At 44.7% G+C, this 26,516-nt stretch overlaps 1 protein-coding gene and 1 long non-coding RNA gene across 2 annotated transcripts in view; one reads left to right on the plus strand and one right to left on the minus strand.

The window, feature by feature from the left end:
• LOC120985807 overlaps positions 1-3,225 on the minus strand; it is a 66,471-nt gene extending 63,246 nt beyond the window's left edge. The window contains exon 1 of the long non-coding RNA XR_005775584.1: positions 3,164-3,225. This is a non-coding gene — a long non-coding RNA (uncharacterized LOC120985807). The remainder of the gene's footprint in view (positions 1-3,163) is intronic.
• Positions 1-26,516, plus strand: part of LOC120985806 (tropomodulin-2-like) — a 163,348-nt gene that overhangs the window by 56,175 nt on the left and 80,657 nt on the right. Inside the window, exon 3 of the mRNA XM_040413967.1 lies at positions 8,631-8,787. Within this exon, the coding sequence (XP_040269901.1) occupies positions 8,631-8,787 (157 nt within the window). The remainder of the gene's footprint in view (positions 1-8,630; positions 8,788-26,516) is intronic.

The following is a 26,516-nucleotide window of genomic DNA, read 5'->3' on the forward strand; positions in this document are numbered from 1 at the left end:
ATTCCCCCAATTTTTCAGTTAGGGAGCCGATACCCAACACTATAGGTTGCAATGGAGGTGGATTTACACTCTTATGTGTTTTGGGTAATGCATGGATAATTGGTGTTATCGGCGCCTCCACACACAAGGAATCATACACCTTTTGGGTAAAAAAACCTGCATCTAATCCTTTGTCTATAATGGACATTTACTCCTTTTGATATTTAGATAATGGGTTGGTATCTAATTCCCTATATGTGGAGGCGTCCGACAATACATCCAACATCTGTTGATAATAAACCTCCTTGTTCAGAATAACCACCGACCCCCCCTTATTAGCCATTTTAATGACAATGTCCGTTCGGTCCTCCAGTTGTTTGAGGGCATTCCATTGCTTCCCAGTAAGGTTATGATGTTTGTGTGTACTGGAACTTTTTTTTGTTATTCTTATAAATATCTCTAAGTTCCTTCTCAACTGTTTCTTGAAAAATGTCCATACTGTGGGTACGTGAGTTGACGGCATAATAATGGGGGTTAGCGACCTTGAACTCCTGTACATGACCTGACCCCCTCACCGTTCTCATTTTCCCTTTGTAGATCAATGAGACAGACTAAAGAAACTTGTTCCTGGAAGGAAAGGTTGGAAAATTCATTTATTCCTGAGGGTGTATTTGACATTGGATTGTTTGTCTCCGTTTCTATATAAAAAAAAATGTCTTTTCAAGGTCATGTTCCTTATAAACCTGTTAATATCAAGGATGGTGTTGAAAAAAATCAAAGTCTCTGGTTGGGGCGAAATTTAACCCCAAGGATAACACCTCAATTTCATCATTGGTCAGGTCATTTTTTTGTCAAATTCATGAAGTCCAGAGGTTTGACTGTATCATCATAACTATTTATTTCTTCTGATGTCTGTTTGTGGGGGTTTTCTTCTGGTGTTTTCTTCCTCCTCTTCTCGATCGTTTTTTGGAGGATCCCCATATCTAGGTCTATTCTTTTGCTTTTTATAGTACGACAGTTTTGAGAGTCGCTTCTGATAAGTGAACCTTCTTTACACGAAGGAGGTGAAACTCACCTTACATGACACATTAGATTTGGATGTTTTTCCATATGATCTTCTGTAGAGTTGATTTGGGGGTCCGATGTGCCTTCTCCCGTCTACCCCATTTATAAACCTGATTGTTATAGTAATCAAATAAGTCCCTCTGGAATTTATTTTGTTTCACGTTCATTATACCATCTTCCATTTCCTGTATTGTGGCCATCATTTTTTCTTCCATGCATATTTTCATATTTCTTTAGGAATTCTTTATTCTTTTGTATATATGACTGAATAAGTGTAAGTTTATCATTTTCTTGCTCTATAATCAATAACATTAATTGTAGCGAGCATTCCGACAAAACACCATTCCATCGCTCCACAAAGGAATCAGAAAAAATAGTAGTCTTGATTTTTTTAATCCTAAAACCTCGGGGGGTCATTCATTTCTCAACATATTTGATTAATGTTGTATGGTCCCACCAGAGTCTCGTTTCTTATATCAATAATTTCTCTAGTTCATGCATTTTTTGTTGCAATTCAAACTCATCACAGGTGTGTTGGTCTTGGATAGAAAAAACACGATCCCCCTTCAGTCTGCGATCTGAGGAAGCCGCAAAGGGCATTATGCGTCAGGTGTTCAATAGGAGGGGGGGAGGGAAGTAAGCTCCCAATTTCAACGTTTATATGTGGTTTAGTTCACAAATTATATATATATATATATATATATATATATATATATATGTATATAAATATAACACAAGCAAGGGGAGACACGGACCACCTTCTGTCTACAGTCCAAACAATAAATGTATTAGTCCAGCTCGACCAATTCTTCTGCATATTTGCAAGTCTTGCAGGGATGACCTCCGCATTTGGTGAAACCCTTAAATCCCAACCAAGTATTTTCATTTTTAATCGTAATACGTCTGAATAATGATGGAGATAAAGAATTGGCCAAAGTTTTAGTCCTCCTCGAAACAATCAACATGGAATCAGTTCAATTATCCCGGGATTTTGATCGGAGATGTTCTGGATTGAGCTTTATGTTTAGTATACCTAACCAGGTGTTTTACCTGTCATGTGAATACTGGAATAAAGATGCAGTAACGTATGATCTATTCTGTGCTGGAACTTTTTATTGTTATGCCTACTATGTGAACAGCTGGCCTTGGCTCCATCATTGCACAGAAGAATTGGGTGAGCTGGACTAATACATTTATTGTTTGAATAATAGGACATGTTCTATCTTTGAACGGAACGGAAAAACGGAAATGTTCTATCTTTGAATGAACGGAAAAACAGAAATACAGAAACGGAAGGCATATGGAGTACCTTACATTTTTTTTGCAGATCCGTTGAAATGAATGGTTCTGTATACCGAACGCCAAAAAACGGAACGTAAACGAAAAAAAAAAAAGACTTTGTGTGCAAAAGGCCATATACTGAGAGAAATGAGCCTTAGACCTCATGCACACCACCGTATGTATTTTGCAGATCCTCAAAACACGGATACTGTCTGCAATTGCCATAGGCTTTATTTTTAAAATGCCTTTTCTTGTCTACAAAACAGAAAATTATAGGACATGTTGTATTTTTTTGTGGAATGGACATGCGGACATATGTGTGCTGTCCACATTTTTTTGCAATGTCATTGAAATGAATGGGTCAGCATCCAATCCACCAAAAACGGGGATCGGACGCAAAATAAAATACTCTCATGTGCATGACGCCTTTTAAGGGGGAGCCTGAAGGGGCACTTTAATTAAGAGATCAAAGTTCTTAAAGGCACTAATCAGTAGGTTAAAATTGACACAGATAAGGTAAGGAGAGAAATGGACAATAAACTGAGTGAAATGGAATATATAGTAAATCGCAGATTTATCTGCAAGTTTACCGCCTTGTCAATATTATACACGTGGAAACGCATTATTGTAGGTCCAGTGGTGTGCTTTTTCACTTGTGTAAATCCGTATCACAGGACTGCAGCGATGCAGGAAACATACTGTATGCCTATGATTAAGGAAAATGTCTGCATGTTGTTGTTAGGTACTAAATCTAGACAAGTCACTTGAAAATCATTCTGGCCGCCCCATCACACATGACGCAGGGCGGCTTTGAATTAATTAATACCAGTCACGTTACTTGTAATTGCACGCCTTCCGCTGTACTTTCTCTTGGATGATGTCTACACGTCTCCCGCATGCTGGCAGCTGCTCTTCCCACAGAAGCCAAGAACAACACTGAAAAACTCCTTACTGACTGCAGAGTCCCCTTAGCTGGGAACAATGACTCCTCCTGAAATCAAACATGTGTTGCTTTTAGGGAAGGAAAATTTGCAGAAATTTCCATTCCGTCAGGTAAATGAGTAACTTCAGTTTTCTCATAATACTCGGCAACCAGAAATAGCAAGTGATATCATTATGTGCCTGATTCCAGATCCAAATAGTGCTGCTTAAAGGAAAACCTAAATCAATAACCCCTTAATTACCAGAGACTTCTTTTCATAGTGGAATAAACGTGTGGAGTGTTCAGCGCGGTTAAAGTGACACTCTGGTTCAAGTAAAAAAAACATTCACATTAACTGAGGATTGAACAGAACATGCCAGCAGCCCGAAACCATGACACTCCCACCACCATGCTTGACACCATCTGAACCAAATAAGTTTATCTTGGTCTCCTCAGACCACAGGACATGCTTCCAGTAATCCATGTCCTTAGTCTGCTTGTCTTCAGCAAACTATTTGTGGGATTTTTTGTGCTTCATCTTTAGAAGAGTCTTCTGCAACAGGCACCTTCCCCCTGGGGCACTCTCTAAAACGTGACCCAGGTGTAGGAATGCCGAGTGGTATAGTGTGGCTTATCTGTTTCTTTATGTGTCACGGTGCTCCTACCTGGATACGGCTTGACCCCAGGCTTTGGCTCAGAAGCAGTAAATTGGGGGAATAATTGAGGGATATGAAAGAATAACTTGAGTCCAGACCTTGAGATGAAGTTCAATGGCAGCTTTACTTTGAATAAACGTTTCTTCAAACAGTTTTCAGGCTTTGTCTTAGTTCCAGCAGGCTTTAGCATTAACTGGCAGGCAAGCTCAATTCTGCTTTATCTCTTTCTCTCTGCTGTACCGACAAGCTGACTTGGTAACTTGGCTTCTTCTTTACGCTGCACTTCACTTTTTAGCCAGACTTATCTTCAGCCAAGAAAGAATCCTGGAAGCTCCAACATGGAGTCTCAACCAGCACAAACCAGAACTGACCCACCTCCTGCTAGCAAGCAGGACTGGCCCACTTCTGACCAAAGGGTAGGAGAATGGAATGGTGAGCTCCATTCTAACTATAGCTCTGCTGTGTTTGCTGCCACCTGCTGGTGAACCAGGCACATTACATGAACTGGTACATAACATTATTATAAATGCACAGTGTTGAGGGACCTGGATATAAATATATAGGTGACATTCAGGTTAGACCATGAAAGATAGTAGCAAGATGCAGAAGTGGTAACACCACTCTAGGGTGTTACACTTCCTTTTGGGACGGCAGCCGTGCAGACCAATTTGATGCAGCGTGTGAAGTATGGTCTGAGCACTGACAGGATGACCCCCTCACCCCTTTAATCTCTGCAGCAATGCTGGCAGCACTCATATGTCTATTTTAAAAAGACAACCTCTGGATATGACGCTGAGCACGTGCACTCAACTTCTTTGGTCGACCATTGTGAGTCCTGTTCTGAGTAAAACCTGTCTTGTTAAACCGCTGTATGGTCTTGGCCACCGTGCTGCAGCTCAGTTTCAGGGTATTACGATTCTTCTTATAGCCTGGGCCATCGTTATGTAGAGGAACAGTTCTTTCTTTCAGATCCTCAGAGAGTTCTTTGCCATGAGGTGCCATGTTGAACATCCAGTGACCAGTATGAGAGTGTGAGAGCGATAACACCACATTTAACACACTTATTCACACCTGAGACCTCGTAACACTAAAGAGTCACATGGCATCGGGGAGGGAAAATGGCTAATTGGGCACAATTTGGTTATTTTCAATTAGGGGTGTACTCACTTCTGTTGCCAGCGGTTTATACATTAATAGGTGTGTGTTGAGTTATTTTGAGGGCACACCAAATTTACACTGTTATACAAGCTGTACACTGACTACTTTACATTGTATCAAGGTGTCATATCGTCAGTGTTGTCCCATGAAAAGATATAATAAAATATTCACAAAAATGTTTGGGGTGTACTCACTTTTGATACTGTATATAAATGAAACCTGACTTCTAAAATAGGAACTGATTTCCCTTGTGTGGTTTGTACAGGATAGTGATCGGGCCTCATTCATCAAAAACAGTTTTTGTTGCCCGTAGTTATTAATCAAACCTCAGCTTTCATCTTACCAGAGGAGCTTAAGATGTGAATGTGGCTCATCATATCCTTCCCTGCCAGTCCGTTGGTCCACCTTGCGGAGAGCACTAGCACTTTTTTTCCTGGACAACTTATCTCAAAATCAAGATTGGTGGGCAAAAAGCAGTATATATGGTTTGATGCAGAAGTAGTGTTAGGCTGCGTTCACACAGTCCGTTGTTTTGGTCCGCATCCTCTCTGCAGTTTTTGCAGATTGGATGCGGACCCATTCACTTCAATGGGGCCACAAAAGATGCGGACAGCACTCCGTGTGCTTGCCACATCCGTTGCTCCGTTCCGTGGTCCGCCAAAAAAATATAACCTGTCATTTTGCGGACAAGAATAGGCAGTTATAACAATGGCTGTCCGTGCTGTTCCGCAAATTGCGGAATGCACACGAACGCCATCCGTGTTTTGCGGATCCGCAATTTGCGGACCGCAAAACACACAACGGTCGTGTGCATGAGGCCATTGTGAGCCAATACCAGGAGTGAAGTCTACTCAGATATAAGGTACAATAGAAAGATTTGCTCCTTTTCTGTGTTTTTGACCCGTTCCTGGTTTTGGCTCACAATGGCCTCATGCACACGGCCGTTGTTTTGGTCCGCATCCGAGCCGCAGTTTTGGCGGCTCGGATGCGGACAGATTTACTTCAATGGGGCCGCAAAAGATGCGGACAGCACTCTGTGTGCTGTCCGCATCCGTTGCTCCGTTCCGTGGTCCGCCAAAAAATATAACCTGTCCTATTCTTGTCTGCGTTTTACGGACAAGAATAGGCAGTTATATTAATGGCAGAACGCACATGGACGCCATCCGTGTTTTGCGGATCCGCGATTTGCGGACCGCAGAAAACACACAACGGTTGTGTACATGAGGCCAATCACTGATGGAAATCACTGATTGAACACTGAAGTGTGAACTAGGCCTGACTGTGTGAACTAGGCCTAGCACTTGATCTAGTGCTGATGCTGGAAAAAATAGAAAACCATGTGTTCAGGCACCTGGCATTGTTGAAGAGATCCAGGAGATTATGAGAAAATGATCCCAGCAGGGACACGTGAGCAGAACATGTCGGCATGTGCTGAAATTACCATAAATGAAGACTGAAATCTACTAGCTCTGAGGCTGAGCTGACGTACATTTTGGTTTAGGTGCATGGACTGCACCTGCACTTCGGCATAAACTAAGAGCATCCTCCTGCAGCACAGGGGACATCAAGACTGGCGCAGCATACCCTGGTCTTAATAAATCTCCCCCCTTTGTCATGGTCTCTGTGGGGGAGATTTAGCAAAACTGGTGTAAAATAGAACTGGCTTAGTTGCCCATAGCAACCAATCAGATTCCACCTTTCATTTTCCAAAGTAGCTCTGAAAAATGAAAGGTGGAATCTGATTGGTTGCTATGGGCAACTGAGCCAGTTCTAATTTACACCAGTCGGATAAATCTCCCCCAGTGTGTTAATTCACCTAACAAAATTCACACGAGCTGCACCAATTCTTTGATGACAATGTGAACACAACCATGTACGTGGACATCTTCCTGTGCTGAGTTCATGCAGCATTCACAGAAGAACATATAGTGAGCAAAGAGTTGTGTCCTCCACAGTCACCAGATCTAAAGGTGTGACCTTTATCTGTGGTGTTATCTGAAGGGTAGGGTTTAGGAAACTAATTCCCAGACAGTGCCCAAACTGAAGCAGAAAGTTAAAATTCATGTCCGGAATATGGAACGTGTAGTGTTCCAGAACCTGATAAGATGGGCACACCTTTACATAGCTGTTGGTGGAAAGCACTCCCAACATCTCCGATAACGGGTAATTACTTAATTCTTCCATTATCTAGTATCCTGTACAAACCACACAAGGGAACCAGAGTTTTGTTTTTCATGGCCCAACCTGTATTTTCTAAAAGTACATTGTGGAAATGGCACACATCACTGCATCTCTTCCTGCCCTGCAATGTAGCAGCTATGCCATTAGCATGTACTGCAGTAATAATATGCCTCAGTGATGCTAAGGGCATCAAGGGGTTGGCCCATCTTGGACATTGGGGCCATATCGCTAAGATATGCCCCCAATGTCTGATAGATGCGGGTCCCACCTCTGGGACCTGCACCTATCCTTAGAACGGAGTCCGCAAAGTGACTTCTATGGGACTTCCAAAAATAGCTGAGTGCTGGTTTGGTTATTTCCATCAGCCCCATAGAAGTGAATGGAGCAGTGGCCGTGCTTGCCTCCTATTAATTTCAATGGGAATTCTGAAAATAGCCGAGCAAGCTTTGGGTGCTCTGTTCTAAGGATAGCAATATGCCTCCAATGTCCAAGATAGGCCAACCCTTTTAAGCCCTTAAATGGCAGTGAAAGGGTTAGTTCAGCTAGTTAGTTCACATATAATAGTATATGCAGCACTCTAATAATATGCATTATAGTAGTGCCTATATAATAGTCCTATGCAGGGTCCACATACTTGCCACTTGGCTATGTAACTGATATCAAGCATCAATTACAATGCTGCTGCAGCTGCCTATGGTTTTTAGTGGTTCAGACCTGCTGGCCCTCCTCTTCCCTCCAGCAGTACGCCTGGCCGCTTCTAGCTTGCTAGTCCTTAAAAAGGTGTTCTGTTTGTCTGCCTATGTACTGACCTTTTCCCGATTCTTCACTCTGATTCTCTGCTGCCTGATCTGACCAGTGTCTGATCACTGTATTCACCCTTTGCTGCCTGCCCTGATCTTGGACTGTTTCTCAGATTTACAGGTAATCCGCCTGCCCTGACCCTGAATATGGTTTTGCCTGATCCCTTGGTGCTTTGCACTGGTGTCTCTGATTCAATTAAAGAAAGTGACCCAGCATTGCCAAGGGGATCTGCCACTTGCTTATGTTGCCCTTAGTTAGGACACCAGAAAACTGGTTACAGATTCCTTTTACATTTTGCCCAAAGTCAGACCTGTCGATTGACGCAGTGGTTCCACACACACTGTCCATAACACAAGTCACATGACCTGAAAGCAGCGGGTCCACATTGCTTTATAATGGCAATTACATTAAAAAGTCTTCTTTTTTTACAGGTTCACACAGATGAGTGTGAAGGTGTTAGGAAGTCCCAGAAAACCCCTTTAAGCAATTTATTTATGATCATTCAGTTAGTGAGCTGAGATTTATCTACCGCTCTGCGATGGTAACATCCTTTTTTGCACAATTTAATACCGTCTGTTGATTTTCAGAATGCCTTATTACCAGCTGGGCTCCGACAGAAAGATCAGACAACAAAGGAATCATCTGGAGCATTTGACAGAGAGCATCTTCTGGCGTATTTGCAGAAAGAAGCCATGGAGCACCAAGACAGGGAGGACGTTGTGCCTTTTACTGGAGAAAAGAAAGGTAATGCAACCTTTGCCGTTAGTTCCTATCCTGTGATGTCACCAATGATGTCATCATCAGGTGAGAGGACACATTTGTAAAAGTATCTCCTACAGTTTAAAGGGAGATTGTCACCTACATAAGATGTTTTAAACTGATAATAGAGCTCTGTGGGAAGCAGATACCTAACACTGATGGTACTTTGGTTTAGTTTTTGAGAGATTCCAAAGCACCAAAAATTAAGTTTTAAAAATGTGCAAGTTAGATATTGCAAGTGCCCAGGGGTGGTGAGTGTGCTGCAAGTGCCCAATTCTCCCCACCTTATTTGCACCTGACCCTCCTCTCTGTATCGTCCAGCCAGCCCTGTATCCTTGTGGCATAATTCTTATCTCCATTTATAATCCAGTGCCTGCACTTGTCACCACCGGGCACGCGCAGTACATGCACCATTTACTGGTTACTTAACTGGCGCATGTGCACTGCAAATCACTATGTCTATGCATGCAGGCACTGGATTACGAAGGGAGATAAGAATGACGCCACAAGGATACAGGGCTGGCTGGATGATACAGGAGGGAGGAGTCAGACGCAAGTAAGGCCGAAGCACTGGGCACTTGCAGCACACTCATCGCCCCTGGGCACTTGCAACAGCTAATTTGCATATATTTAACATTTTGTTTTTGGTGCTTTAGGCCTCTTTCACACGGGCCTCGCGTGTGAGGGCCGGATAGGATGCGAGTGCGTCGCGGGAAAATGTGCGATTTTTCCACACGAGTGCAAAGCATTTTAATGCGTTTTGCACGCGCGTGAGAAAAATCGGCATCTTTGGTACCCAGACCCGAACCCGAACTTCTTCACAGAAGTTCGGGTTTGGGATTGATGTTGTGTAAATTGTATTATTTTCCCTTATAACATGGTTGTAAGGGAAAATAATAGCATTCTTAATACAGAATGCTTAGTAAATTAGGGATGGAGGGGTTAAAATAAAATAACTTAAACTCACCTCATCCACTTGTTCGCGCAGCCCGGCTCGTCTTCTTCTTTCTTCTTCTTTGAGGACCTGGGAGAAAAGAACCTTTGGTGACGTCACTGCACTCATCACCTGATCCATCACATGATCCATCACCATGGTGATGGATCGTGTGATGGACCATGTGATGAGCGCAGTGACATCACCAAAGGTCTTTTTCCTCCCAGGTCATCAAAGAAGAAGAAAGAAGACGAGCCGGGCTACGCGAACAAGTGGATGAGGTGAGTTTAATATTATATATTTTTTTAACCCCTCCATCCCTTATTTACTTAGCATTCTGTATTAAGAATGCTATTTTCCCTTATAACCATGTTATAAGGGAAAATTCTAATGATCGGGTCCCCATCCCGATCGTCACCTAGCTACCATGCGTGAAAATCGCACCGCATCCGCAGTTGCTTGCGGATGCTTGCGATTTTAACGCAGCCCCATTCACTTCTATGGGGCCTGCGTTGCGTGAAAAAACGCACAATATAGAGCATGCTGCCTTTTTCTCGCAACGCACAAGTGATGCATGAAAATCACCGCTCATGTGCACAGCCCCATAGAAATGAATAGGTCCGGATTCAGTGCGGGTGCAATGCGTTTACCTCACGCATTGCACCAGCGTGGAAAACTCGCCCGTGTGAAAGAGGCCTTGGAGTCTCTCAAAAACTAAACCAAGGTGCCATCAGTGTTATGTATTTGCCCCCTACAAAGCTATATTATTAGTTTAAAAGATGTCATGTAGGTGACAGACTCCCTTTAAATCAACGATGACTACATGGATTATCTACACAGCGATCATGTATTGTAATTGAAACTGATACCAGATTAGCTATTCTGTCTGTTAGAGAAGGGTTTTATTTCATTTTAGTCACTTATATAGCGCTGACATATTCCATGGCGCTTTACATACATTATCATCACTCACTGTCCCCACTGGAGCTCACAATCTAAATTCCGTATGTCTATGGAGTGTGGGAAGAAACCAGAGTAATCAGAGGAAACCCATGCAAACACCGGGAAGACATACAAACTCCATGTAGATGTTGTCTTTTGAACTTAAAGGATAACTGTCACATTTAGACCCTAATTTCAATTTTCATATATGTAGTTACTAATAACATGATATTCCAGAATCAGTTACTATTAGACTGACTTACCCCATATTTAATAAGATTCAGCCCTTAGAAACCAGTCTGCATAAAACTGCAATTTCACTATTCAGTTAAGATGGCCGCCACTGCCCTCACCCTGAGGCTAATCCCGCCTGCCCTCACTAACCAGTAACAATAGCCCCCCAAAAGTGTCAGTAACCAGAGCCCTCCCCCCTAAAGGGTTAATCTCCTGCAGCACAGAGGGGTCCTCTTACCACATGTTGTTTTCATTTATACACTGAGCAGACGGCAGATCTCCCTTCCCTGGTCTGCGCTGCACCAACTCTGCATTCTCCAGCTCTGCTGAGTGAGGGAGCGTCTGCCAAGCGCAGGGACAGGGAGAAGTGCACACAGCCCAGGCACTGTTATCAGCTGCTGGGGAGGACCTGGCTTTAATCACTTATTTACAGTCCCTGGCTGTCTGTAATCTGACCTTGCACGCAGCCTGCTTCTGCGTCCTCCGTCCTTCAACACAGAGGACAGACCTGCATAGCAACCTGATTTTAAGCAGAGGTAAAAGTAGGCAGTAGAGGGAACTAAACTGTTGAATTAAGGGGTAATTGAACACACAGTGAAAAGTTGAAATAGGGCCACCAAGGAGATATTAATCACCACAATCCAATACTCCAAAAAAAAAATAAATGACAGTTATCCTTTAAGACCCCAGCGCTGCAAGGCAACAGTGCTAACCACTGAGCCACCATGCTGCCCTTTTGAGCACTTTCTGTTTTTTGGCTGTCAGAAGTGACAAGATCCAAAAGCCCGCTCACAAATATATGTATAGTATCTAAATCCCAAAAATTCTAAATTCTGATAATGAACTGCAAATCATATATGTGTCATTTTTTTCTGTATTCAGACAGCTGTATGTGATATCATCCGTGAAACCTGGTTGATAAATTACACTCTGGCTTATGATCTAAGACTCGGATGAGAATAGGACGTTCCCTGAAGATTTTTTTGGGTGGGTCCACGTAAAAAGACAAGAGCTGTAAATTAACCCATTGATTGCAAGGGGGTCTGTGTGCAGTTTTAATCTAGTGACTAGATTCTAGTCCATGAAGACTCGAAAAGTAGGGAACATCACCTGCCGTCTGAATGGAGCCTTAATATCTGACATTCAGTAAATCATTGAGTTGCCTACATACGGTATCTTAGACCATCTTTAAGGCCCCTTTCACACGGGCGAGTTTTCCGAGCGGGTGCAATGCGGGAGGTTAACGCATTGCACCCGCACTGAATCCGGACCCATTCATTTCTATGGGGCTGTTCAGATGAGCGGTGATTTTCACGCATCACTTATGCGTTGCGTGAAAATCGCAGCATGTTCTATATTCTGCGTTTTTCACGCAACGCAGGCCCCATAGAAGTGAATGGGGTTGCGTGAAAATCGCAAGCATCCGCAAGCAAGTGCGGATGCGGTGCGATTTTCACGCACGGTTGCTAGGAGACGATCGGGATGGAGCCCCGATCATTATTATTTTCCCTTATAACATGGTTATAAGGGAAAATAATAGCATTCTGAATACAGAATGCATAGTAAAACAGCACTGGAGGGGTTAAAAAAAATAATTTAACTCACCTTAATCCATTTGCTCGCGTAGCCGGCATCTCCGTTTGTCTCTTTTACTGTATAGGACCTGTGGTGAGCATTAACTATAGTTCAAGGACCTGGGATGACGTCACTCCGGTCATCACATGGTACGTCACATGATCTTTTACCATGGTGATTCACACTCTTCTCTTCAAAGTCCATGTACACAAAAATGTGTAGTGCTAGGAGCCAATCATGTGGTGCACGATATCATCCTAAGGGCTCATGTACACGACCATTGGGTGTTTTGCAGTCCACAATTTGTGGATCCGCAAAACATGGATACCGGCCATGTGCATACCGCATTTTGCAGAACCGAACAGCTGGCCCCTAATAGAACAGCCCTATCCTTATCTGTAATGCGGACAATAATAGGACATGTTATATTTTTTGGCGGACTAGCCAAATGGAATGCACACAAAGTAATTTCTGGGGGTTTTTGCAGCCCCATCGAAATGAATGGTTCCGCATACGGTCCGCAAAAAAAACGGAACAGAGAAAAGAAAACGTTCATGTGCATGAGCCCTTATTGGAATGTTCATAATTCATCTTAAATGCTGTTTATTAGGTCGCGATAGATGAAATGTTCTCTTTGTAAATTTATGGTACCACCACGTGGGGCAGACATTCCCCTACGATACAGCAGCAAAGTCCACAACAAATCCATATTGTTATATGCGGATTGTGTTTTGCCTTTGATTTCAACTTATGCTTTGCAAATTATGAAATTGCAGCATCTATTGATGCCACATATTTAAAATCCACACCACAGGTCAATTTTCAGTACCATTTTTCCACAGCATGTGGAGAAGATTTAGTATAATCCTATCCACTTTTCTGGTTCAGTAATATGCTGTGGATTTTTCTCCCACAATTCAGTCGCAGAAAATTTGCAGTGTATCTGCCACATATGAACTTACCCTTAGGCCTCTTTCACACTACAGTATGTCCATTTCAGTGTTTTGCGTTCCGTTTTTCACGGATCCGTTTTTCCGTTTTTTTGTTTCCGTTGTGTTTCCATTTCGGTTCCGTTTTTCTGTTCCGTTTTTCCGTATGGAATATACAGTATACAGTAATTACATGCATTTCCGTATGTGTTCCGTTTTTTTTGCGGACCCATTGACTTTAATGGAGCCACGGAACGTGATTTGCGGCCAAATATAGGACATGTTCTATCTTTCAACGGAACGGAAAAACGGAAATACGGAAACGGAATGCATACGGAACACATTCCGTTTTTTTTGCGGAACCATTGAAATGAATGGTTCCGTATACGGACCGTATACGGAACGCAAAAAACGGACCGCAAAACGCAAAAAAAAAACGGTAGTGTGAAAGAGGCCTTACACTGGGTTTTTGATCCAATAGACATTTTGCACTGCAATAAATGTAATGACAGGAAGATTACCAACATACTACATATCATAAGGAAGCATAGCTCATTTACAGTAAGGCTGATTATTGACCCATATGTCCAGACATAATATTTTTATTATAAGCATATTTGCATGTTCCATAAAGATGCTATGGGCTGAAGAGAGAAGGGAGGCCAGCTTAACTACCTTCCCTCTTCTTCTGTTCAATACTCCCCATCTCAAGAACAACGAGGGCAGACACAAACCCATTGGCCAGACCACTTTACTGTATAAAGTCTAGGACAGTGGGAGACCAAGCACCAAAACCACATGTGACAATTACCAAAAGGTGGTCCCATTTTGAATTTTAATATGGGTGTTACGGCAGTGGGTGTGGAACCACTCTGTCAACCAACAGATTTGACTTTGGTGCCAATCCTAATGGTTTTATCCTGGCAGTACCGTGGTATTCACCCTTTAACCCGTATACAGGGATCTGGACTTTGCTGCAGGGGAACCAGTAGGCTGCTTTCTCATGGAGTATTCTCTGTATGGTTGATAGCTGACTGCTTGAATCAGGCAGAATCATAGAGACTGAGCAAGGTCAGGGCTGGCAGAGTACGTGTAATAGGTAAACAGTCCATGGTCAGCGCAGGCAGCATATGTTCAATATAGAGGTCAAGCATAGTTCAGGTCAGGCAGTGGTGGGTCAGAATCCAGGAATCGAGCACAAGTCGGTACACGGGCAGTCAAACGAATATATACCGCATGTTTGCAGGAACTAGCAAGCTAGGTAACATATTGCTCAGGCACCCTACCACTGGGTAAGGTGCCAGAAGTACCCCTGGTTTTCCAGCCATTGGCTGGTGAAGATTAGGGTGTGTGTGCGCTGCCTCTTTAAGAGCCAGATGGAGTCCTCTCTCTCTCTGCACTGAAAGAGAGGCCTCGTCGGCAAGCAGGCCGCAGTTTGCATGGAGGAACAGAGCAGGCTCGGCTGCAGGGCCTGCCCAGGAGATGACGGTGGGAAGCGGGTCTGGAGTGCCGTGTAAGTGGAGCTGAAAAGGAGGCAGCCAGCATCTGTTGCTGTACTAATGGGTCTACTTTCCTTAGTGTTCACCATTGATTAGAAGCCTGTATTTCTTCTCGTTGCAGATGTAAATCTTAGGTTATTTTTGACTTTGAACATCTACATAAATAATCTAAAATTGTATATTTTCAGTGTGTATTATGAGCATGGAAGGTCAGTGTTGTTAAAGATCCTGCATGTATTTCTCCTGTATAATGGTGATTCTGCTTGTTTGTCTGTCTGTAGTAGGAGGAACATGTGTTTCCCATTATCATGCAGGGAAGCCAATTTCTCCCATCTGATGCACTATGAAAAAGTGGGAATGGTTAACATCCACAGATATGCTTATATTTTTTGCTGTTGCTATAAGGTTTGAGTCATCTCCTGAATAGTTGCATAAATCGTCAGTACTGTCCTTTAACCCTTTGCTTCAACTCACTCTTAGGCCCCATTCACACAACTCTATTTTCTGCGGATTGGATGCCGACCGATTCATTTCAATAGGGCCGCAAAAAATGTGGACAGCACACCATGTATGTTAACTATCCCCCGTGGACTGGTAGGACTGGCGGAATTTTAATGAGCCCGAGAACCAATAACAAAGCTTTACACCCCTACAAAAGGAGGGGACACCCCCAGCCCACTGTGTTCTTTTCTGTCCTCCGGACAGGTGGACTGGCGGTTCCCCTCAGTTTTTTTGGGGAAGTGTTTTTTTGTGTTTGGCGGTTTCTTTCTGCCTACTTGGATATTTTGTATTTTTTTCTCTTAGCCCCTCTTTACTAAGTTCGGGGCTTCTCCCTTTCTTACCTCCCCTCTTCTCGGGGCTGTCCGGGTTCCGGGAAGAGAGCGGGGCTTAGGGATCTATTCTCCGGTTTTTCTAGTTCCCAAGAAATCCGGAGACCCCCGGCTGATTATCGATTCGAGATTTTTCAATCGATTTATAAGGAAGGCAAAGTTTCGTATGGAAACTATCAGGTCAGTGATCCACGTTCTCAACCCAGGAGACGTGATGGCTACCCTGGACCTCAAGGATGCGTATCTTCACATCCCCATCCATCCTGCCTCCCAGAGGTATCTCAGGATCGCGGTCCAGGTCTCGGGGGTCCTCAGGCACTTTCAATTTGTTGCCTTACCCTTCGGGATTTCCTCTGCTCCTATCACCTTCACCAAGGTGGTGGTTTCGGTGGTGGCAGCTTTGAGGCTTCAAGGGCTGACCGTAATTCCTTACCTGGATGATTGGCTCCTAAAAGCCTCCTCGGTTCCAGTTCTTACCCACCATCTTCATGTAGCTATCTCTTTTCTGCTCCGCCTAGGGTGGATCATCAACTGGCAGAAGTCGAGCGTGAACCCGTCGACTTCAGTAACCTATCTAGGCTTCATAGTAGACTCTGTTGGGATGTCCCTCCAGTTGACTCCAGAAAGAAGAACTCGGATTCTGGACCTGGCAAGGTTCCTATCTGTTCCTCGTCGAGTTTTCATCAGGACTCTCATGAAGATGTTGGGGCTCATGTCAGCGGCTGCGGAGGCAGTCCCTTGGGCTTTGTGGCACCTCCGCCCTCTACAATTGGAGGTCCTTGCCAAATGGGATGGCAGCCCCGCCGGGCTAAATTCCCTGTGTTCCCTGTCTTGTCAGACTCGAACCTCCCTGAGCAGGTGGCTCCATCTCCCGGGGGGGGAAGTCTATAACCCAGTCATCCTGAGTCATATTGACTACGGATGCGTCCCAAGTAGGCTGGGGCGCTCACCTAGACGATTCCCCTGTCCAAGGGACTTGGTCTCCTCAGGAGCGGCTACTTTCCTCCAATCTCTGCGAGATTCGAGCCATCCGGCTAGCCCTCCTTCACTTTGCCCCCCGAATCCGGGGCTTGGCACTGAGAGTACAGTCAGACAATATGACTGCGGTCCTGTACATCAACAAGCAGGGAGGCACAAGATCTCTACCCCTCCTTTCAGAGATCGGGGTAATTCTTCGGTGGGCAGAGTTGAACCTTTCCCACCTGTCTGCCATCCACATCCATGGTTCCTGCAATATAATCGCGGATCGTCTGAGTCGCGGTCTGCCGACAATGGAATGGTCCGTGCATCTGGAGATATTCAGGCAGATAATCCTCAGGTGGGGTTTGCCAGAGGTGGATCTCATGGCAACTAGGTTCAATGCCAAGGTGGAGAGGTTCTGCTCCCTTTACAGGGAGGACAACCCCCTGGCGATAGATGCTCTGTCGATACCGTGGAGGTTCAGGCTGGCTTACAGCTTCCCTCCCTTTTCCATGATACCGAGGATATTGATGAAAATTCATCAGGATCAGGCCTCAGTGTTAGCCATCATACCGTTTTGGCCCAAGAGATCCTGGTTTACCCAGCTCATTCAGATGAGTCAGGGACATTATTGGAGGCTCCCCCCACAGCAGACACTGGTGTCATGGGACACTCACCTCTGCCCAGATCTGCACAGGTTCAACCTGACAGCCCGGAGGTTGATCAGTCCCTTCCCAGAATAGAAGGGCTTTCAGAGTCGGCCCTGAGAACGTTGTCACATTCAAGAGCAGAATCTACTAAGAAAGCCTACTCCAGAATCATGAGAATCTTCTCGTCATGGTGCTTCAAACCAGGTGGCGTCTGCAGATCCGCCCCTCTCTACGATACTTCAATTCCTACAGGACGGCCTAGACAGAGGCCTTGCTCCATCTACTCTGAGGGTCCAGATTTCTGCCATCTCGGCCTGTCTCAACAGACCCTATTCTCGGGACCCGCTCATCAAACGCTTCCTTAAAGGAGCCGAAAGATTGAAGCCTACAGTACTGAGGCCCATCTCTCAGTGGGACTTATCAGTTGTGCTCAGGGGTCTAGCATCTCCCCCCTTTGAGCCTTTGGAGCAAGTGGATTTAAAGTTCGTGACTCGGAAGTTAGTCTTCTTACTGGCGGTAACCTCGGCCAAGAGAATCTCAGAGCTTCAAGCCTTCTCGGCCTCAGAACCCTATACCATCTTTCTTCAAGACCGGGTTCTCCTGAGATTCCTTCCATATTTCAGGCCTAAGGTCCCTTCATTTCAGAACATTAATCAGGTGATTTCTTTGCCAGTTTTACTTTCTCCTTCTACCTCCTCCAGGGATCCTGTCAAGCATCCGTTGGATATCTCGAGATGCCTCCAGATCTATGTGGATAGGTCCAAGGAGTTCAGGATAGATGAGAATCTCTTTATCCTGTTTGCCGGTAAGTCTAAAGGCTGCAAGGTGTCCAAGGCGTCGATTAGTCGCTGGATTAAGGAGGCCATCAGAGAATCTTTTGTTTCTCAGGCTTTGGATCCTCTAGAGTTTGTGAGGGCCCATTCCACAAGGGCCATCTCTACTTCCTTTGCAGAAAGAAGTCTCCTTCCTCTAGAGATGATTTGTAAAGCTGCCTCCTGGAGCTCTGAATCCACTTTCATCTCCCACTACAGACTAGACGCCAGGGTAGCGGAGTTTTCGGCCTTTGGGCAGACTATCCTTAGCTCTGCCAGGCATAAGGGGCCCTCCCTAGGGGTTCTTCTTGCTATCTCCCCATCTGAGCTGCTTGTAGGACGTAAGGGAATCGTTAATTTCTAACGATAATTTGTTTTCCATTAGTCCTAACATCAGCACACAAATTTCCCACCCTAGTAAGTTATTCTTGCTATAGACACAGTGGCCTGGGGGGTGTCCCCTCCTTTTGTAGGGGTGTAAAGCTTTGTTATTGGTTCTTGAACTCATTCAAATTCCGCCGGTCCTACCAGTCCACGGGGGGTAGTTAACCCCATCTTTGCTGCTGTTAGGACTAAGGGAAAACAAATTATCGTTAGAAATTAACAATTTTCCTCAGCAGGTTTGATAGCCAAAGCCAGCATGCTGTGCTGTGTAATGTTTCACAGGACTTGCTCTGCCTTCCTAGCTGTTTCCTCTGCAGTAATCACACCCCCTACACTTCCCCTCTCATTGTAAAGGCTCATGCCTGGCCGTGTGCACTCCATTTGCAGATGCAGACCCATTGACTTGAATGGGTCTTAGGTCTGCAAGATACAGGAAAAGATAGAACATAAAGTGCTTTGTGGTGCTTCCGTGGGCTTCCGATCCGTGCCTCCTCCGCTCCACAAAAGATAGGTAAATTCCTATCTTCTGTTGTATCTTGTGTATTGCGGACCCATTCAAGTCAATAGATCCACATCCGCAAACGGAGTGCACACGGCCAGTGCTTGTGCATTGAGGACCACAATTTGCGGTGTGCAGAACGGGCACTGAGCCCTTGCGCTCATGGGCATGAGACTTTATATGGAGAGGGCAAGTGTGGGGGTGTGATTACTGCAGAGGAAACAGCTAAGAAGGCAGAACAAGTCCTGTGAAACAGCACAGCATGCTTTGGTTAGCAATCCTACTGAGGAAAACCAAAAGTTCTGCATGTAAAGATCCTACCGAGATGAGCTGATGGCGAGAACTGTCCATAATATGGGCACTGAACTCTTACATTTGTGGGCATGAGCCCTTAATGTGAAACATTACAAAGCATGCTTGCCAGGATGCAGTGATGCTGAGAATAGGGGAAGGAAAGTCCTGACATGAAAAACAGGTATATGGGGCAAAAATATACAATGTTTGTGGTACTGAATGCAGATAGCAAAAAATTAATTATGGGACTGTGCTATGTATATTATGACCTATTTGCAAAATAGGTCATCAATATCAGATCAGTGCGATCAGACTCCCAGCACCCACGCTTATTAGCTGTTTGCATGCGCCGGGTCCTCTTCACTGTTTACCTGCAGTGTTTATCTCTCCATCATAGCGTCTCTGCAGTGTAATTACAGCTTCCTACCCCATTAACTTAAAGGGTTGTCCGGGCTTTTACTATTGATGACCTATCCTTAGGATAGGTTATCAATATCAGATCAGCAGGGGTATGACACCCGGCACCCTCGCCGATCAGCTGTACGAGGGGACGGTGCGCTCAGTGCACACTTGCGGTCTCCCTTCTCTCTTCCTGTCCTATGGTCTTTGCCATAGACAGCAGCGGTGAACAGGAAGAAAGACGGGAGACGGCACATGCACACTGAGCGCGCCATCTCCTACCGCTGATCGGCGGAGGTGCCGGGTGTCAGATCTGATATTGATAACCTATCCTGGGGATAGATCATCAATAGTAAAAGCCCAGACAACCCTTTTAAATGGGACCAACAGCAGTGATTACACTGCTCCGCCGCTACAAGGGAGATGGCGTGTAGGTGAACATTGAAGAGGACGAAGTTGTCGCACAAGCGCAGTAGCCTCTTCAAACAGCTTAATGGGGGTCCGGGTGCAGGGAGTCAGACCCTCCACGATCAGATATTGATGACCTATCCTGAGTATAGGTAATCAATATCTGTAGCCTGGACAATCCCTTTAAGGGCTCATACAAACGGCCGTTGGTCCCCAATGCACAGGCAACATCCGTGCAGATTCTGCAGACGGATCCAGACCCATTAAACTTAAATGGGTCCGTGATCTGTTCGCACCGCAAAAAAATAGAACATGTTCTATTTTTTTGCAGTGTGGAGGCACGGAGAAAAACCCCACAGAAGTACTCCGTAGTGCTTCCGTGTGGTTCCATGCCTCCGTTCCGCACCGGAGCTTCCGGGTGGTGAACACATTGAAGTGAATAGGTCCGCATCCGTGATGCGGGGTGCACATGGCCAGTGCCTGAGCCCTAAATGTCTCATCACTGAAAACACTGTCCTTAATAATATTACCCAAATCTTTTTGACACAATATTAAAGCTTTGTTAGAATGATGAAATCTGCAGTTTTCTAGAGAAGTAGAAAATTGAATTTAGTACAGCAATCCATTCACATTGCCAGAGCCTCTTTTTGTCCCTACAAGAAACTCATCCAAAAAGTTTTAGCCAGTCCAAGTCGTTTTGCTATATTTTTTGAGTTTCATTACCACTTTGTGGCTTAAAAATTGAATGCCCTGATATAGTTTGACTGGATTTGAGTTGGCAATAAATGCCATTTTTAATACTGGTGATGGTGAAGTGGGTATATATCATCTGCGACAAAGGCTTGCTGAACTGTATCAGGATCGTTCATGTAACCATCTGCAGCCTGTATGCTTATAAGTTCATATTATCGTGTTGAATCGTACATCAAACTAGGCTGAGACCAGTGAAAATAATCCCCAGAGAGGGTCAGAACGTGTCGCTGCTGGATACCCGAGAGAGTGTTCAGAGAGTACTCAGATATTCTTAGATCATAAGTACATAAGAAACATAGGTCTACAGGCAGGATAGGTGAAGGATGAGAGCGCCAGCAAAAGGACACCATCAGATAGCAAGAGTACACGGTAAAACTAGAATTATAATGAAATGTCAGAGAAAGAGCAGTAAAAAAAAGAATAATATTAGGCATACCTCCCAACTTTTGAAAATAACAAGGAGGGACAATAGCAGTGGCGTGCATAGTGCGCCACAGTAAATTTTATAATACTAAACCATGCCTGTAACGCCGCCCAATGCATGTTATACACGCCAAATTCCACCCAGTCCCCTTAGTGCCACCACACAGAAGTTATATCTACCTACATTGTGCCCAGAGTTGCCAACCTTCCTTTCAAATTTTTCTGGACAACTGAACCAAAATTTACGGACTGCCCAAAATTTTTATGGACATACACCCCACCCCTTTTTAAAGGACACGCCCTCAAAATGACCTTGAATCAAAAACACCCCAGAATAAAAATGATTGTTCAGTAGTTAAAAATAAAATATGCCAGCAGCATATGGAAAATCAAAAAAATCGAAAATTTTCAGCTGTTACCTCTTAGTCTGAGTGCTTTGTTTATATGGATGCAGTGATGATGCCTGTGACATGCTGGACTTTCTGGCATCATTGCTGCTGCCATGTAAACAAAGACTGACAGGCATGTAGTGGGCAAGTGTGCACATCTGTCACAGTGTTGGTGATGTGCACACTGATGTGCAGGTATATGGCATGTGACCACTGCAGCCAGTCCTCAGCATTAGACCACTGATTGGTGATTGGCTGCAGCAGTAACAAGTCATATACCGGCAAGTCCTTGCTGCAGTTTGTTAACAGACCAGAGCTCCAGAAAATGGCGCTGAAGAAATAGGTGACACATATTTGGATGGACATTACATTCACCAATACCAAGCATACAAGATTATACAGCATCACATACCTCTTACATGCAGTGAGGTCTCCCCTGATGTAGACTATCTCTTTTCTCATCTTCTCTATTTGGCCCAGACCGCCATGACGAGTTCTTTCAGCCACATCTTCTCTCTGCAGAGTTTGCCACAAAGACACCTTAGATTACCCACTTTTCTATCATCTTCCTCCTCCTCCTGGTGTCCCAACAGTGTTATCCTGCTGCTACCCCCAATACTGTGCTCGCTGTGCTCCCCAATGTCCCCAGATATTATACTGTAGAAGTTGGCCTCCTATAGTAACAGTGCTCCCCAAAGTCTCACTAATACTAATAATTCTCTCCCAGAGTGCCCTCATTAGTAATAGTGCCCCAATAGTGATAATGCACCACGAGTAGCCTTTTTAGCTGTAGTGCCCTCCATATTGTACTAAATAATAGTAGCACCCCCAATAGTACCCCTGGTAGTAGTAATAATTCCCTATAATAGAATTAATTGTTCCCATAGTGCCTCCAGTAGTGCTCCCAGAAATAATAAGGCTCCGCTATAATGCTCCCAGTAATTATAGTGCCCCCAGTAATTATAATACCCCTTATAGTGCCCCCAGTAGCTTAAATGGTCCCCTCTAGTGCCCCAGTAGCTTAAACCGTCCCCTCTAGTGCCCCAAGTTGCTTAAACGGTCCCCTCTAGTGCCCCGAGTAGTTTAAATAGCCCCTGTAGTGCCCCCAGTGGTTTAGATAGCCCCTGTAGTTCCACCAGTAGTTTAGATAACCCCTTGAGGTTTATATGATCCCATAGTGCGCCCATTAGTTTAGATAGCCCCCTGTAGTTCAGATAGTCCCCATAGTGCCCCCAGGTCTTTAGATAGCCCCCAGTAGTTTAGATAGTCCCCATATTGCCCCTAGTAGTTTATATAGCCCCCTGTAGTGCCCCCAGTAGTTCAAATAGTGCCCCCAGTAGTTCAGATAGTCCACATAGTGCCCCTGTAATCTTTGGCTCAGCAGTGAAATGAAAACAAAAATTAAATACTTACCTGATTCCTTCTCCATGCAGCTGTCCGTGATGTGGGACGCAGGCCACAGGCCTCTTCTACCCAGCCTGCAGCCTGAGTTGACGTCATCACAAATGCGCAGACGTGATGACATCATCATGTGGCGTTCCACCTACACCGGGACAGAGGTACTATACCATTAGGCTGCAGGCTGGCCTGGAAGAGGCCTGAGGCCTACTGTACACCACAGGCGACACCTGCATGGATCCACAGTATTGAAGGCGAATGCGCCGTGAATACTGAAGATGATTCACGGACAGGAGAAAGACCAGAGATGGTTGAAATGTTGCTTTCTGTATGCTGCTGTTACTAATAAAGTTACTAAAGTTACTGTTACTAATAAAGTAACCGTTTTTTTCACCTGAATTGAAGAGTGCTGTGGATTTTCTATTATTTGTTACTTGATGAAACCCCCAGCTAGGATCCCCATCCGCGGGCACCATCCCATCTATTTTTCTATTGGCAATTGTCCCCAGATTGGGACCTGGAGTGCTGCTTGACCCATTTTTTTCTCCCCCCCCCCCTTCCTTTGGTAGTAACATCTATTTTAATAAAACAAACTAAATAGTCACCTAGGTGCACCCCAGCAGGCACAATGCATTTACACATACATCATTCTGCTGGGTTGTATAGGAGGAGCACAGAGGTTGATTTCCAGGCCTGTACACTTCTCCTACACTGCCCAGCAGCGCAATGTGTGTGCAACTGCTGGGGAGCTCCGGCACTTGAATGGTGAAGCAGGGAGCGCACAGCTCAGCGACAGGATGTCCTAAGGATGCAGAGACAGTTGAGAGTGGGACATACCTCAGCCCACCTGGGACTGCAGGACAGCCACCGAAATCTGGAACTGTCCCACCGGATCCAGGACGTTTGGGAGGTATGACAGGAGTATCAGAACAGAAATAGGAAGGGAGAAGTACAGTAGTAGCTCAGGAGTCAATGATGAGGTCCTCATGAGCCTGAGTGCAGAATTACAAGAACATATTGGGCCAGATTTATCATTACTCTGACAGCTCACTCCACTTTCACATATGGCTAAAGTCCATTTTAGCCAAGTCAGATTTATGATCGGCCCTTTAAGACTGTAATAAATGTGGTTTGACGGTAGCAGTTTATCCGTCAGTAAGCAGCTTTACAAAAGTCGCACGTCTTTACGAAAAAGTCGCATGTTCTATTAAAAAGTCTCATAAGATAAGCATGGTCCTCACTGGAGTGAAATTGCACATTTTTTTGCGTCTTTTTTGCGACTTTTTAAATAGTCGCAATAGTAAATCTGTCTAGAGATTCATTTACATAAGAAAACACGCCCACTTTCAGAAAACTGGCAAGCATAGTGCAGAGCAGAAAAAAGTTGCAAATTTTCGCACAGTTTTAGTGATTGCGCAAAAATTTGAGACTTTTTCACTCCATTATTCTGACTTGAGCTAATGATAAATCTGGCCCATTGAGTCAAGCAAAGTAGGGGCAAAAGGCTGACTGATATACTCATTTTGGAGGTTTGAGGCAAAGGATAAGAGGCAGTGCGTAGCTATCGGGGAAACGACTACTTTGAGGCCTGAGTTTAGTAGGGGCCTGGGAGCAGTAGCAGGGGTGTGGCAAGCAGGGCCATATTTCTAATAATTTAAGGTTTTTACATTTTATTTTATATTTTCTCTGTCTGAGGGGAGGTGGGGGTTGTAACGCTGCATACATAAACAAGAGGAGAGGGTAGAGAGGGATTCTCCTACCTCTCCTCTACGCTGCTGCACTGTGTTATCTGAATGGTGGAGCTGCAGTGAGCGGAAGATGCTTCTCCACCAATCATTTCAAGTGATAAACAGAGCCCACTCCCAGACGACAAGAAGCACCATGTGGACCCTGGATGTTTTGCCTTGTACTGTGCCACCTGCCCTTTACTGTGCCACCTGCCCTGTACTTAGCCACCTGCCCTGTGCCCCCTGCACTGTACTGTGCCCTCTGCCCTGTACTGTGACCCCTGCTCTGTACTGTGCTCCCTATGCTGTACTGTGACCCCTGCTCTGTACTGTGCTCCCTATGCTGTACTGTGCCCCCTGCCCTGTACTGGGCCCACTATCGTGTATTTGTCCACCACCCTTTACTCTGCCCCCTGCCAGTGTCCTATTCCCTGCACTATGCCCCATTATAATACTGTGTAGGAGGAATATTACAGGAGTATAAGGAGATACCCCTGTACTGTGCCTACTAACCTGTACTATGCCATCTTATACCCTGTATTGTGCCCCCTTACCATAACCTGTAAAGTGCTCCTAGTCATACCCTGTACTTTGCCTTCTTATATTCTACACTGTGCCCCTGGTCATATATTGTGCTGCGCCCGCTTATACTCTGTTATCCAGTCACTGTATGGCGGCGTTATCCAGTCATTGTATGGCGGCATTATCCAGTCATTGTATGGTGGCGTTATCCAGTCACTGTATGGTGGTCTCTAGTCATTGTATGGTGGTGTTATCAAGTCACTCTATGGCGGTGTTATCCAGTCACTGTATGGCAGTGTTATCCGGCCAATGTATGGTGCTGTTATCCAGTCACTGTATGGCAGTGTTATTCAGTCACTGTATGGCGGTTATCCAGTCACTGTATAGTGGTTATTCAGTCACTGCAGTTATTCAGTTACTGTATGGTAGTGTTATCCAGTCATGACATGGGGCTATAATGTTGCAGTGTTTGTTATCCAGTCATGGTATGAGCTATTATCCAATATGGCAGTATTTAGTCTCTGTATGTTGGTAATATAGTAACATAGTACATAAGGCCGAAAAAAGACATTTGTCCATCCAGTTCGGCCTGTCATCCTGCAAGTTGATCCAGAGGAAGGCAAAAAAAAACCCTGTGAGGTAGAAGCCAATTTTCCCCACTTTAAGGGAATAAAAAATTCCTTCCCAACTCCAATCAGGCAATCAGAATGACTCCCTGGATCAACGACCCCTCTCTAGTAGCTATATCCTGTAATATTATTACACTCCAGAAATACATCCCGGCCCCAGTTACTTACCCACTTACAGACGTTTTCCCCCAGTCCAAGCATTCTCATTTAATATACTAACCTTTTATGTGGTACAGTGTCAAATGCTTTGGAGAGGTCCAGATATACGACATCCATTGATTCGCCGCTGTCAAGTCTAAAACTTATCTCCTCATAGAAACTGATGAAATTAGTTTGGCATGACCGATCCCTCATGAAGCCATGCTGATATGGCGTTATTTACTTATTTCCGTTGAGATATTCTCTGAGAAAACCTTCAAACAGTTTACCCACAACAGATGTTAAACTTACCGGCCTATAGTTTTCAGGCTCTGTTTTTGCACCCTTTTTGAATATTGGCACCACATTTGCCATGCGCCAATCCT

The sequence above is a fragment of the Bufo bufo genome, chromosome 1, assembly GCF_905171765.1.
Source record: "Bufo bufo chromosome 1, aBufBuf1.1, whole genome shotgun sequence".
NCBI classification, from domain to species: Eukaryota; Metazoa; Chordata; class Amphibia; order Anura; family Bufonidae; genus Bufo; species Bufo bufo.